We start from the raw sequence: 14,796 nt of genomic DNA on the forward strand, positions 1-14,796 counted from the left end.
AATTATAGACAAAATATTTTTTTTTACTGCTGAAAATGACTCAATGAGTCAAGTATCCCTTTAAGTATCAGTGGCTGATACCTGGTATCGGTATGAGTAACACTATCAACATAGTACTAAAGTTAGTAATTATAATAATACAAGAATAAAGTTGCGGGGAAAAAAAAATATATACATACATACATACATATATATATATATATATATACATACATACATACATACATACATATATATATATATATATATATATATATATATATATATATATATATATATATATATATATATATATATATATATATAAATTTTGAGAATGTAGTTGTATTTGGTCTCATCAAAAAGTTGTAATCTTATGCTAAGACAATACAGTCGGCATTATGTAAACAAAGCCAAATATTTTTATCCAAGTTGTAATATCGCAAGAAAGAAGTAAAAAATGTAACCGAATAAAGAACATTTAATAAAAATATTACAAAACTAACTGTCACCCAATGGTCAAAATAAACTCGCAACATTGCGAGTAAATGATAATATTACGAGGAATGAATACAAAATCAAGAAGTGGTAACACAATGAGAAAAAAAGTTACACGAAATAATACAACGGCAAACTATTAATTGTCACATCATGAGAAAATCAGTTGGAACATGAGGAGAAAAGTGTAAATTTATCACAATTTTACAAGACTAAAATCAAAGCAATCAAACAGGAGCTGCCGGGCGAGAACATAATTTGTCACTTTTTCCCCTTGGCAAACCCCTCCCGCCTCCCCCTCCCCAAATGCTTTGATTTTGTGTTTTTGGAGGGGTTTAAATTCACTCCAGTCGGGGATCAATTTGGTAGACTGGACATTAAAGCGAGAGAGGGAGCCGGAGGAGCCTAATAGGATCCATGCTCGCTCGACCGACGACTGGACGCTTTTTCAAGGTGCCTGCCTGCTAATGGACTTCAGCCTCCTCACGTCCCAATTAGCTACTACCAAGACTTCTGTGTGCGCGTGTGCACGTGTATATACACATACACACACAACCACATGAGTGTTGAACTAAGAAAAAAAAAAAAAGCTGGCGCTTTCCCCACCCCTAAGAAAAAAAAATGCAATATTACTGGAAAAGGTTGACAGTTATTATAGTATGAGGAATACGTAACGTTCGTTGACAACCACTTTGCATTTGTTCCCCCATTTTAAAAACAGTTGTAAAGTTACGGTATAGAATAGTCTTACTAAATGAGTATTAAGAACACACTACATTTTTTTTCCACTTCAGAACTGAAATTAAATTGACATTTAGTCAGTTTATTTGTCCTATGACTTTATCAACATATATTTGTGCTATTATTCAACACTTAGGGGAGTGAATTGCCTCGTATCTGGCAATTCGATCCGTATCACAATTCGATTTGATTCATCCCGATACAAATCTGTAAGTCAATTATTGTGATTTTTTTTTAAAATTCAAATTTAGAAAACTTTAATACGTAAACGTGTACATGTACACTGTAAGATTTGTATGAAAATGTGCTTAACTGAAACTTCAACACCGTATTTGATGAACAGGTTGCAAATAGTGTTGTTCCGATACCGATACTGGTATCGGCAGAGGTTAATCGGCATTAAAACAGTGGTATCAGTATCGGCGAGTACTCACGAGTAACATGCCGATACCATCAATTCCAACTCTAATATAGGATTTTGGATGCAGCATCTTGCGTCTTGCTTGTGCACGACATTCACTGATATGTGACATGCTCACTGCATGCCGATCTAAGATATCCTATTGGCCCTTGAATGCTCTGAACCAATGGCAGGACAGCTTTTTCATGTTGAGGAAAAAAAAACAAAAAACTTAGGTATCGGTATGGTATCGGTATCGGCAAAGCTGGGTATCGGAATCGGGATCGGGGGCTAAAAAACGGTATCGGAACAACACTAGTTGCAAACTGTTTCATGTTTGAACAGCATTAATATTAAGACTTAATGTTCCATTAATATAACATTCTTCCATGCTTAAAGTGTGAACCCTAACCGTAAGCAAGACTTGTTTTTGTTGAATATTACCATCAAAAATTGATGTTTAAATATCGATTCAGCCGCATATTGAATCGATACAAGAATTGTGCTCTGTAATCGATATTTCTTAACACCCTAATTCAACTCAAGTGATAACGTTGCAATAAAAAAAAGCAAGAAAGTTGGATTATTTTCAATAAAAATAAAAACATACTGAGAATAAAATTGTCATGTTTTTTTTTTCCTCCAAGTCAGAGAAATTGTCAAGCAACAGCAAGAAAGGCTAAAAGGGCTTAATGGGGAGGAAAAAAAAAAAAAAAAAAAAAAAAAAAAAAAAAAGAGTATTGCAAAAGAGTTAAAAGTCTAAAAGTATGCTCACATTTCAATGCTGTAATATGACAAAAGGAACAAAGTCGACATCAAAAAAGTTGTACTGTATAATGAACACAAACAAAAGTTGAATCATGTTCAATAAAAAGTACCAAATATTGAGAATACGTTTCAACTTATCAAAAAAAAAAAATATGCGAAAAGTTGATACATAAAAGAAATATAGAATATAAGAAACATCTAAAGTAGGTTTACCAGATGAAAAGTTGTATTATTAAATGATTTTCTCAAGCGTTGTGTGTGTGCTTGTAACTCAAAGCGCCGCAATGTAAAACCATGGCGACGCAGATAAAGCTGTTGCACTTTTGCTCCCCTTGACCCGGCGCGAGGACAATCCCCCCCCGACCCCTCCGCCCGACACTTACCTGTAATAAAGCCTCATACCTTCCGAGCGGCTGACCATAAATCACGAGCCTCCCTTCAGAGGATCAAGTATCGGCCGTTAGCTTTTATTCGCGCGCTGGCGCTGCCTTTAAAGTGCAAGCGTCTTCGCTTATTCCCCCCCCCCCCCCCCCCCCCCCCGTTTTTAAAAGGCACGCCGAGCAATTTATCCACGAGAGAAAGTGCGGCCGTAAATGACAGAAACCGGCGCTAGGATTTACTGAGTGGCAGTGAAGGGGGCAGGGGGCCTAAGATGTGAAGCCAGAGGTCTCGGCGAGGCCTATGAAAGACTATAAAGCTTTAGTAGTGGCCCACGACCTGTTTATGACACCGGGGTGTGAGGCTGGCCTCCGCGCTGCAAAAAAAAAAAAAAAAAAAAAAACATGACCGCTTACCTTGTCTTCACCACGTCTAGAGGATGCATCAAGCAGATCTCCACAAGACCTGAAACGAGACGTTTGGGTCACTTTTCAGCTTTGAAACTAACTTGTTCAGAATTTTGTGGGATTTTGCACATTGTGTTGCACCTTCATCAGGAATATTATGGGATTTTACAGGAAAAAAAAAAGTTCATTTTTTTTTTAGGAGGAAAGTGAAACTGAAGCAAGTTTTCAGGACGATTCAAGATTTTTTTTGTTCCTCACATGAATCAGTTAAAGGCCCAGTCTGCCGGTTTCACTCAGGAAAATGCACTTTTTGAATACTTGAACTTTCTCTCAGTCTACACATCTGGGTTTATGTTCATCTTTGGTGGTGATTTTGTCCTAAACGCCCAACCCCCCCCCCCAGCCTGTATTTTGTCATTTTGTGTTTGTTTTGTAAACAGCGGGACGTTTCTGTGGAAAGACAGTGTTTAAATTGTGAATTTTTTTTGGTTGAAAATTGACATTGAAGTGAGTTTTCAGAGCAGTCAACAACTTCTACCTGCAAGAAATCAATAATCACTCCAAAATCGTACACTGTGTGCTCTACCTTGATCATTTACACTGAGAATTTTGTGGGATTTAGCAAAAAGTGTTGTTGTTTTTTCATAGAAAATTGACATTTTGAAGATTTCGCACAAAAAGTTGTGCAATATTTAGTAGGATATTGACAGTTAAGTTATCAGGTGATTCACGATTTTTTTCCCCCTGACAATCAATAATCGAAGCGAGACCTCGTGCTGCACCTCGATAAGTTATACTGAGTTATACTCCAATCCAAAAGGTTATCGAAGGTAAAGACGAAGTCATTTGTTATTCTAAACTCTCAAAACTTTCCGCGGAACCTTATCGCACTTTTCATCGCTGGGGCTGTTTCGAATGCCAACCGTCAACTGTTGCTGTTTGGAGGCTTTTGTCATCTTTGCGAGGAGCATGCGACTCTGTTGGACTCGCTTCCAAAAAAAATACGCGAGTCGCCAGCTGTGTGTTGCATGCAAATATGGAACGCACATTCAGTAAAAACGACAGCTGAAGATTTATAAAAGCAACAAAACACAAATGTGCAGAAACCAACTTGTAAAGTCATAAGATTTTTTTTTTCTTCCTTTCGAAAAATGTCAGTAGAACAACAATGAAGTCGTAAAATGTGTGGGACTTCAAAATAAAATTAAAACATATGAGTAAAGTCATGAGAAAAAATAACATCACCATATTAAAGTTATACCATTACTACGAAAAAGGCCATCATTTAAATGAAAAATACAAAGAAAAATAGGCTTTAAAAAAAAAAGTCGAAAATGTGAAGTTTTGTTTTTTTTTAAATGTAAAATAATAATGTCCTTATGACCAAAATTAAGTCACATTATTGCAAGGAGAAAATTGGGACTACAAAGAGTAACTCTTTTGCTCGCAAAAACGTATAAATATGTTCTATTTTAAATTTCTTAAGTGTCCCAAAGACGTCTTTATATGTTCATGTTTTTTTTTTATGCTAGCGCATACCGAAGGCTTTGATGCAGCTTCTCTACTGCAGAGAACGGTTGAAGTAGTTATGACAAAAACGGCCAGCAGGTGGCAGCAGAGTATAAGAGATCAACGAGGGTCATGTTGCAAATTAGCTGATTTCCCCCTCTGTTCTACACAGATTTGTAAATAATGATGAAACAAGCCTATATTCAAATGCTAATTGCTGCAAAATGGAAACAGATAGTAACATATGTTTTTTCCTGATGAAAGAAGTGACTCTAATCTTTCTTTTGGTAGGTTTCATGTTTTTATAGCAATAGAACACAATATTCTGTGGGTCTTGAAGGGGGTTGCTTCAGTGAAAATGGCTGGGAGTGAATGAGGTAAGGTTGCAATGTTGCAAGAGTAAAGTTGGATTTCTTGTCAAAGTTGTAAAACTACTTATTCCTCACAAGGGTCGCTGGAGCCTATCATAGCTGGCTTCGGGCAGTAGGCGGGGTACACCCTGAACTGGTTACCAGCCAATCGCAGGGCACACAGAGACGAACAGCCATCCACACCTAGGGACAATTCGGAGCGCCCAATTAACCTGCCATGCATGTCTTTGGAATGTGGGAGGAGATCGGAGTACCCGGATCCTTTCGATTACAAAAACAATCAGCAAATTTCTCATGTATGAAAAAATCCTCAAATGTTAAGAATAAAGTTGTTTTGTAAAAAGAGAAAATTCAAGAATAAGGTTGTCTTATTTCTCAGATTCGAAAATAAAGTTGTTTTACGTCTTCAAATAGGACAAACGGTGCGAGAAATTTAAGATTTTTTTTTCTAAAAAAAATGGACAATAAAAATGCCTTGTACAAAAAAAAAAAGTGATTATTAAGAGAAAAGAAAGAGTCAAAATACCGGCGCAAAAAGCACCGGAGTGCACAAAGTCAAAAAGCCGGCAACATACTTCAGAAATCCGAGGTGACCTCGGAATGACACGTATAGCGCGCACAGGTGTTTCCACGTAGGCGAGACGCTATTTGGACGCGCTACAAGTTACTGTCAACAAACTTTTTCGGTAACATTAGCTCACTGTCGCTCAAGTATCCGACAGCCGCCATGAGCACGATTATTTTACAGTCTCGAGCTGGTTTTAGCCGTGCGGCTGTTTATTTGAACGAGTAGGCTGCGAATAAGTGAAGTTCGAAAAGCAAACAAGGTCGCGCTGAACTTTGTTGTCCAAACAACGCAAAGACAACTGCAGAGAAGGGCGTTGTCCTCCATGACGGATCGACCAAAGATGCACTCGCCCACGTTTTCCAAGAAAGTCGGCGTTACAACAACAAATGTTCTTATGCAATCCACTCAAATTTACTTAATCGGTGCATGAATAAATATTAGCAGAATAACGTTGTAGCTTCAGAAAGTGATTAGAAAAACAAATTTAACTAGACTAAGTGCAATTTCTGGAGAAATTGCGTGGGAATGGTGAAAGCTGAATGTTAATAGCTGAAAGCTAAGATTTGAATGCATGTGGAATGCTTATGAAGTAAACAGATATAAATTATGAAATTATAACCTCCTGTTACTGGACAATGCGCTATACCAACTGTGCCACCGAGCAGTATCAGACACCTGGTAATGATGATAAGTTATATTTATGGAAGTTGATGTGGAAAGTGATACTTAAAAAAAAAGTTCAATATCTGTCCCATTGTAAATGAATGGAGAAAAGTTGATATTAAATGTTAAATTGTGCAAATACTGTAAGTAATGTGGAATCAGACGATATATATACCCTGGGAGGCATGAATTTTTGAAGCTAGTTAAAATTTGAACAGTGTAAATTGGAAGTATTATGTGGGAGTTGTTACGCTGCAAAAAAGTGTGGCGAATACAAATTACAAGAACATATGTGGGAATGCTGAAGCATTCCCACAATTAAACAATGCGTAAAAATTATGCAAAGTTGTGAGAAAAAGCGCTAGAATAAAGACGGAATGAGATTGCAGCTGTAAAAAAATTATACGAGAAATGTGCAACTGTTATGAGGAAAAAAAATTTTTTTCTTGTAAAATTCCCACTATTGTAGTATTCTTGTAGAGGGTCGGTAATGTTACGCCGAGTCGCCACCTGGTCGCCGTTTGCGTCTCGTCAATGCTACGTAGTGAGTGACATAGCGGTGGGGGGGATTCCAGTGCGTGAAGCTTCTTTTGTTTGTCCAACACAATAGCAGTGACAGGGCCTGTCATCCAGCGTCTTGCAAACGCACACACGCTGAAACCAAGGTGATAAAAAGCTCACGAGTATGTCTGGGCGTCGACCATTAGGACGCACTTCGATCCTTAATGCTTTACAGCTACATAGCGTTGGACAGGAGCGTGACGATATAATCGATATCACGATCAATCGTGATATTTTGTCTCCTGATAGATTAGCGATACGCCTACGCAAGTATCGTGATATTTGTAGTTAATATATAGCCACTATAACAGCTCCATTGTCCATTACTTATTGAGCAATTACTTGGCGGGCCACTAGGGGGAGCGCCTCATAAGAGTGGCGGGGAATTGGACGTCTTCAGGTGAAGAAGACTCATCAAACTTACTTTTACTTGTACAAGACATTTATCTGCCCAGCAACTGACTCAGTTTTGCAGACGTTTGAAATGAAAAATGTGTATTAGATCTTCAATTTTAACATTTTAAAATATATTTAGACTTTTTGAAGCACACCATTTCTGAGGAATATTAATGATTTCATTGGATTTAATATTTAAATCATTTTATTTATTTATTTACGTTTGCAATGTTAAACAAAAAAATTATATCAGTTTATAAAATGAAGCAATTGACTATGCTGACAGAAAGTGGTCTCTGTTAAGAGGACATTTGTATTTGTTTAAAAAAATACCAAAGTAGTCACAATGAAGAAGACCCCACTTTTAATAGTGTTTCAGTAATCTACAAAAAGAAACTGTTTTGTGAAATTGTTTATGTGATGACAAGTTTTATCGTATTGTTTAATCGCGCTATCGTCATATCGCATTTGAAGTCATGATTCATCAATTAAGGATTGAAAATGGAACGTAGACACTGGGATTCACTTGATCTACTTAAAGGTAATTTTGTTCATCAAAGACCTCATTCAGACAGGGAGTCTTAAATTAGTGACTGAATCTCGTCAGTCAAATAGCATAATTGCCAAAGTCATTCTTAACTTACCGTTATTTAAAATTTTAGGGTCCTAAAACACGACTCCTCCACTTCATGCCCAAAACTGTCAGCCATTTTCGTTTGAAAAAGCCGTTTTTGACTACGACATAATGTGGGTGAAGCTTAGCTTGGCGTTTTATCATTATTGAGGAAACCAGTTTTAGCAATCAACACAAAATTTGATCATAAAAGGACGCACAAAAACGGCATCGTGGATCTTTGCCTGAAATTGCACAGGAAGACGACCATTTTGATTTGATGAATTCTTCCAAATGCGGCCCAATCGGAAGCAGTTTCCCTCTTCTGATGGGCAAAACTGCAAAGACAAATTTTGCTGATCTTTTTGAAAATTCCCCATGAAAAGGGGCATGAGAGTGCGTATGTGTGTTCGCTTCGCCGGTAGCCCTGCCACTTAGCCAGGAAACTCATAGGTCACCTTCCAGAGAAGAGCTCATACATCACTACAGATGATTATCTAGGCTGATTGTTGGCTTGGGAATGTACACCCAGACAAATACACGTACACATTTTGCTCCCATGCAAAAAAAAAAAAAAAAAGTGAAAAGAGAAAACAAAACAATAGTGCACACACTCACTCAAGGGAGCGATTGCACAACGTCTGCAGGTGTCATCCATCATTTTATGATTGTACTTCCCAGCAGCCTCTTGGAGAAGGTCACCGACCAGTACAGGAAGCCAATAGTGGCAGACCAGACTGTTCACACGCTCAATGGGACGACAGCGAACACTTGTTATTGGTGGGGCTTAGGGACAAGGCTTGAATGAAAAATAATCCAATTAGAAATTTTCTCCTTGATATTACAAATGCAATTTGTCATACAATTATTTTTTCAAGGTGCTCTTGTCATGTAAATTTTTTTTATTTTTATTTTTTTATTATTACAAACACAAGTAAGAAATTAATCTGATCGAATCTTAGTAAAATGTTTTGGAAGTTTAATTACATACTATGACTTGCGATCTTTTCAGCATTCCACTACAATAACAACTTAACAATACCGTAATTTCCTGACTATAAGGCGCACCTGATTATAAGCCACACCCAGTACATTTCTGAAGGAAAAAGCATTTTGTACATACATAAGCCGCACCTGACTATAAGCCACATGCGCCCACATTGCAACATGAGATATTTACAAAGAAAGACGGTACACAAGAAAGAGTTTTCAATAACATACTTTAGCTTTTCTTTCCAAACAATGCCTGTGACGCAGCAGTAACACAGCAGCAATATGCTAGTAACTAACAGGGCTGCTTAAAAATAACATATCGGTAAAAGTCACTGAGACTGACACTTCTTGTATTTTCCATGATGAGGGTCTTTTCATGCTCATTTTATTCATGCACCAAGCGCCAAGTTACATTAAACTTACGTCTTCCTCGACACACATTTAAGAGGAGGCTTAAGACTTACTTTTTTAGTTTGGCATTTGATTGATCTTTTTTTATTTTATTGTATTTATTTATTATTATTATTATTATTATTATTAGGGGTGTGAATTGCCTCGTACCTGACGATTCGATTCGTATCACGATTCACAGGTCACGATTCGATTCGATACCGATTAATCCCGATACGAATTTCTAAGTCGATTGTTGCGATTTTTTTTCATTCAAATTTAGAAAATACTAATCAGTAAGCTTGTAGAGTGTAAGATTTATATGAAAATGTATTATTTATTTATCTGAAATTTCAGTCTTATAGAGGTTGTAATCTGTTTCATGTTTAAACAGCATTAAAATAAAATATTAAGGCTTAATGTTCCGTTCATATAACATTCTTCCATGCTTAAGGTGTGAATCCTAAAAAAAAATAAAAAAAATAAAAAAAAATAAAAAAAAAAAAATAAATAAATAAAAATCGATGTTGCCTATTATTGAATCGATTCGAGAATCGCGCGATGTAGTATCGCGATATATCGCCGAATCGATTTTTTTTAACACCCCTAATTATTATTATTATTTGTTATTATTATTATTATTTTTAATTATTATTTATATATATATATATTTTTTTATCCCCTTTTATTTATTTAACTATTTTAATCTTCTTGTCTTGTAGCTTTGTTTTTATTTATTTATTTTTTCTATTGTGTTTAACTGTTTTCTTTTAGTGTTTAAATGTTTTTATTTGGTAGTTATTAAATTTTTTGCTCCAGTGTTTTCTCATTGGGGAGCCTCCACAGTGAGAGGGATGCTTGGTCTTCATCCATCTCATTGTGGATGGTGCCTTTCCTTACAGGGTACTTCTGTGCCCCGCCATGTTGTGGTTTTCATGTGTTTGTTGGGTTTTGGGTGTGTCTGTGGGTACGATCATGGGGATGGGGGGGCTTTTTCTTTCTTTTATTTTATTGGATTATGGATGTCCAGCACTTTGAGTTGCATTTTAAATGTATGAAAAGTGCTATATAAATAAAGTTGATTGATTGATATATTCCACCTATCTCACGCTTACATTTTCTGCTCAAGTGCCGCTGGTGGCCGTTAGAAAAAATGCATAAATTAGCCGCATCATTGTATAAGCCGCAGGGTTGAAAGCGTGTGAAAAAAGTTGTGGCTTATAGTCTGGAAATTACGGTATTTTAGCAAAACAGTGTGGCATAAAAACAAACATCATCAGTAAATCACAAATCAGATTACAACAATAACGCAAACAATCTGGCTTAATCACTTCAACTTTTCATGCTTCATGGAATGATACGTAAAAGTGGGTTGCACTTATATAAATAAATACATACAATATACACATATAAAAAATAATTTCTACTGACCAAGCGCAATGAAGCAGTTTTTCTTTTCAAATTTTCCAGCCTTTGTGATTTGAAAATTTGCCTTCTACTATATATTGCTATGCCAATTTGAATTCGATTAATTGTTCAGCCCCTCTTGACGGGGCCCGCAGGTGATACGTGGCACTTCCCAATTTGAATCCGTCTCGAAGCGCAGCTTGAGCCTGGAATGCCGAACGTTTGAGCCGCAGAAGCTCGTTGCTCGCCCGACAATTTGTCATATCTGCAGTGCGTGAGATCCATCACCAGACGTGCCGGGTGTTCCGATCCAATGTCGAGATAAATATGGAGATGGGTGGCCTCGGAAAAAGTTCTTCTAATTTTTCCCCATGGGGAAATAATGTGAAGTCGATTTATCATTACATCATAAATCATACGCACTGGTCTACAGGTGATTTTTAAAATTCATTCATCATCTGAACTGCTTATCCCCACAAGGCTCGCAGGATTAAAAATAAATAAATAAATACAAAAATAAGAGTTTTAATTGCTGTCGAATTATAGAGATGTTAACTGTGGTCCAGTTCATTATTGGATGATGCGCTGGAAGGTACAGTAACTGCACAACTACAGCATATAAAGAATACACTGCAAATACACATTTACATTCACAAGAGAATGACTTGTGACTTGGAAGTCATGTTTTGCAGACGCAAATTGTAGCTGAAATTTCAATTTGTAGCTGATAGTTTAATTTGCAGCTGAATGTCGAATTTTCAGCGGATAGTTTAATTTGCAGCTGAATTTCAAATTTTCAGCTGACAGTATAATTTGCAGCTGAATGTCGAATTTGCAGCTGATAGTTTAATTTGCAGCTGAATTTCAAATTTGCAGCTGACAGTATAATTTGCAACTGAATGTCGAATTTGCAGCTAAATGTCGAATTTGCAGCTGACATTTTAATTTGCAACTGGTAATTTAATTTGTAGCTGAATGTCGAATTTGTGGCTGAATGTCGAATTTGCAGCTTAAAGTCGAATTTGCAATTAGTAGTTTAATTTGCAGCTGAATGTCGAATTTGCAGCTGAATGTCAAATTTGCGGCTGAATACAATACATTGAACATCTGACACAGAACGCTAAATTTGAAGATATATATATATATATATATGTACATATATATGTACACACAGTACTTCCTTTATTTTTTTTTTTTTTTTGTTTTTTTTTTGTTTTTATTTTTTTTTGAAGAGCTCAGAATTGTTCATTCGGTAGTCTTACCGATTCAACGTCTTGTCATCATTGCTCTTTTTTTTTTTTTTTTTTTTGTGTGTGTATGTGTGCGTGCGTTTGCGTGCGTTTGAGTGCGTGCGTTTGCGTGCGTGCGTGCGTGCGTTTGCGTGTGTGCGTTTGCGTGCGTTTGCGTGCGTGCGTGTGCGTGCGTGCAAATACGTATAAATTTATACTCATTCATTCACCTAAAACCTTATAAATATCCCATTACCCTTCGCCTTAACCAGGTACTTCAGAATCTTGCCAGAGTCGTGAGATTTAAATGGTCAGGAGACCAGAGAAAAGGTCAGAAAAAAAAAGAAATAAAGAGAAAAGAAAGGTAAATCAAAGTGACATCCAGCACCGACCAAACACTTCCTGCCTTCCCCATGATTACAAAATCAAAGTCTTACGCCAACCCCGGAAGCCTCTAAATTCCAGCAAATTTAGCGAGATCTCAAGAGCCCAGAGGAAAAACTAAAGAGAGGAAGGAGGGAAGGATCGATAAGGCAGAGTGAGATCAATAGAAGCCAGTACATCCAATCCATCAAAGTGAAGTCCAGCACCAACAAGACCCCTCCTGCGTGGTTACAAAACCGGAGTCTTATGCCAACCCCAGAAACCTCATACTTCTAATAAATTAAGATCTCAAGTGACCAGAGGAAAAACTAAAGAGAGGAAGGAGGGAAGGATAGATAAAGCAAAGTGAGAACCACAGACACCAGCACCAACTGATTCAAGGGGCTGTGGGAGGGAGAGGGTACTTCTGTTGAGTTTCAGTAGATGCTGGTGCGACGGATCTGGCATGCATAAGGACCACCACCAAAGAAAGAAGCCGTCAACCGCGGTCCAGCAAAGCGAGCACCCCCCCCCCCCCCCCCCCGGAATCCCCAGGCCGCGGCAGCACCAAGGCCACCCCCCAAGCCACCCGAGCGGACACCGGTCGGCGAGCCGACCCAGACACCCGGAACACCCCCGCCCCAGCCCCGGCCCACACTCCCGAGCCCAAGGCCGCAGAACGAGGCCCAGCGGGCCCCCACAGCGCCCCACCGGTCCCCAGCCCCCATCCCCCCACGACCCCCCCGCACCCCACCCAAACCCGCCATCCACCACGACCCAGGCCCCACCACCCCCGACCCCCAAACCCCCGAACACACCCCGACCCCCAGCACCCAACCCCCCACCCACCCATACCTCCACCCCCACACACAGTACTTCCATACCATTAGCATGCCTGTTTCACCGTAAAATAAATAAATAAATAATAATAATGGTGTCAACCCTTGCTGGTGGAACTCTAAATTGTACTTTTCCACTGCCAATGATAAATTGAGTCGTCTTCATCGGGCGTGCGTTTGTCTCTGCTGTTGTGATTTATCGTTACGCGTCACGGTCCATTTGTGCCCGCCGGCTGCGTGCTGAGACAGCTCGGGTATGTCCCCCGTCTGTCAAACTGCAGATGAACTCTGATTACTGACAAAAAGGTGTGTGCGTGCGCGCGGGCGCAAAGAAGGCGTGTGCGAGGTGCTCCCGACCGACCGGGTCATCCTGACAACGCTAACGACACTTCAACGACAGATTGACAGGCAGCCTGTACCTCCCTCCATTACTGTCACTGTTTTCTTTTCTTAACACCTGTGGTCAATTTATTTTTTTTTTTTTTAACACAGCATGCAAACGAGTGCGCGGTGGCGGTTGCGGAAGTGGTGACAGAAGCGGGAGGCCGAGGGGACAAAATGGATGCAAAACACGACGCCAACTGATGTTTGGGAGGAAGTGCGGCGTGTCGCCTCGGCCCCATTCTTTCAACAGGATGCAGTTGTAAACAAATTGATTCCAACAACCCCTGTGGGACACCTGTCACGCCGCCGCGGGTGCCTTGTACACGCCAGGATTTTTCACATTTTTAAGATTGCTCATCTTGTGAGAGACTTCACACATGATCATTCAGAATAAATAAATAAAAAATACAGAGGCAACATTTTTGCTTGTATAGTAGTCAAGGATGCCGATAACCGATATTTGGAGCCGGTGTTTATTTTCACAAAAAAAAAAAAAAAAATGTATATACAGTGATACCTCGGCTCACGAACTTAATTGGTTCCCAGAGAGTGTGTGTAAGCCGAAAAGTTCTTCTTCCGAACATTTATTTCCCATAAGAAACCATTAAAATGAGAATAATCCGTTCCCAGGTCCCTATAAAACATAATTTTCTACTAAATAAGCCTTAAAACTACACAAAAATATACCTTATTTTATGTATAATAAATGTGCTATTGTATTGTAATTAAAGAAATAAATTGTACTGTATAATAAAGTCGTTTTATTTTACTTTGTGATGGTAGTTCTTAAGGATAGTAGCAATGGTAGACTTACTTCATTCGCGAACGTTTCACCGCGTCGAGTGTTTATGGAACGGTTGCGGCTCATTCGCACTTTCGTGCTCACCGGAGCGGAGGAGGTGTGTCCCTTGGTGACAAGGAAGTGGAGCACTTTAGCGAGTCAACAAAAAGTGAGCACCGCCAACTACTTTCACCTCTTTCCTGGGACTAAACAGCCGTGGCACGATTTTCTCCTTTTTTTAGGTACGTGATGGCAGTTTCGCTTTTTTTTAGTGGCGCGAACTCCATTGACTACAATGCAAACGCGCCGCCGAATCGCCGTCCCTCGCTGGTAAGCATTAGGCTTAACACTAGCCTGTGGTGGGGTCTTTTTCGGTCCCATAATAGCAAAAGTACACTCAAAATGGCTATCAAACACAAACCGCGTCCGCACTAAAAGAAAGCGGGTGACGAACTGGGACGCCGTGAGCGTGCGTCAGCTTCTCGTGGCCGCCACCGTGGTGCTGTTCGACCGCGTGGTTTGGTTCGTCCGCCGAAAAGTAGTTTGTCATCAGAGACT

General features: G+C 39.0%; 1 protein-coding gene across 2 annotated transcripts in view; it reads right to left on the reverse strand.

Annotated features, from left to right (window-relative positions):
* Positions 1 to 14,796, reverse strand: part of slc25a21 (solute carrier family 25 member 21) — a 119,631-nt gene that overhangs the window by 36,998 nt on the left and 67,837 nt on the right. For both annotated transcript variants that reach the window (XM_077539373.1, XM_077539372.1), the window contains one exon: positions 3,181 to 3,229. In XM_077539373.1, the coding sequence (XP_077395499.1) occupies positions 3,181 to 3,229 (49 nt within the window). The remainder of the gene's footprint in view (positions 1 to 3,180; positions 3,230 to 14,796) is intronic.

Source organism: Festucalex cinctus, chromosome 12 (genome assembly GCF_051991245.1).
Source record: "Festucalex cinctus isolate MCC-2025b chromosome 12, RoL_Fcin_1.0, whole genome shotgun sequence".
NCBI lineage: Eukaryota > Metazoa > Chordata > Actinopteri > Syngnathiformes > Syngnathidae > Festucalex > Festucalex cinctus.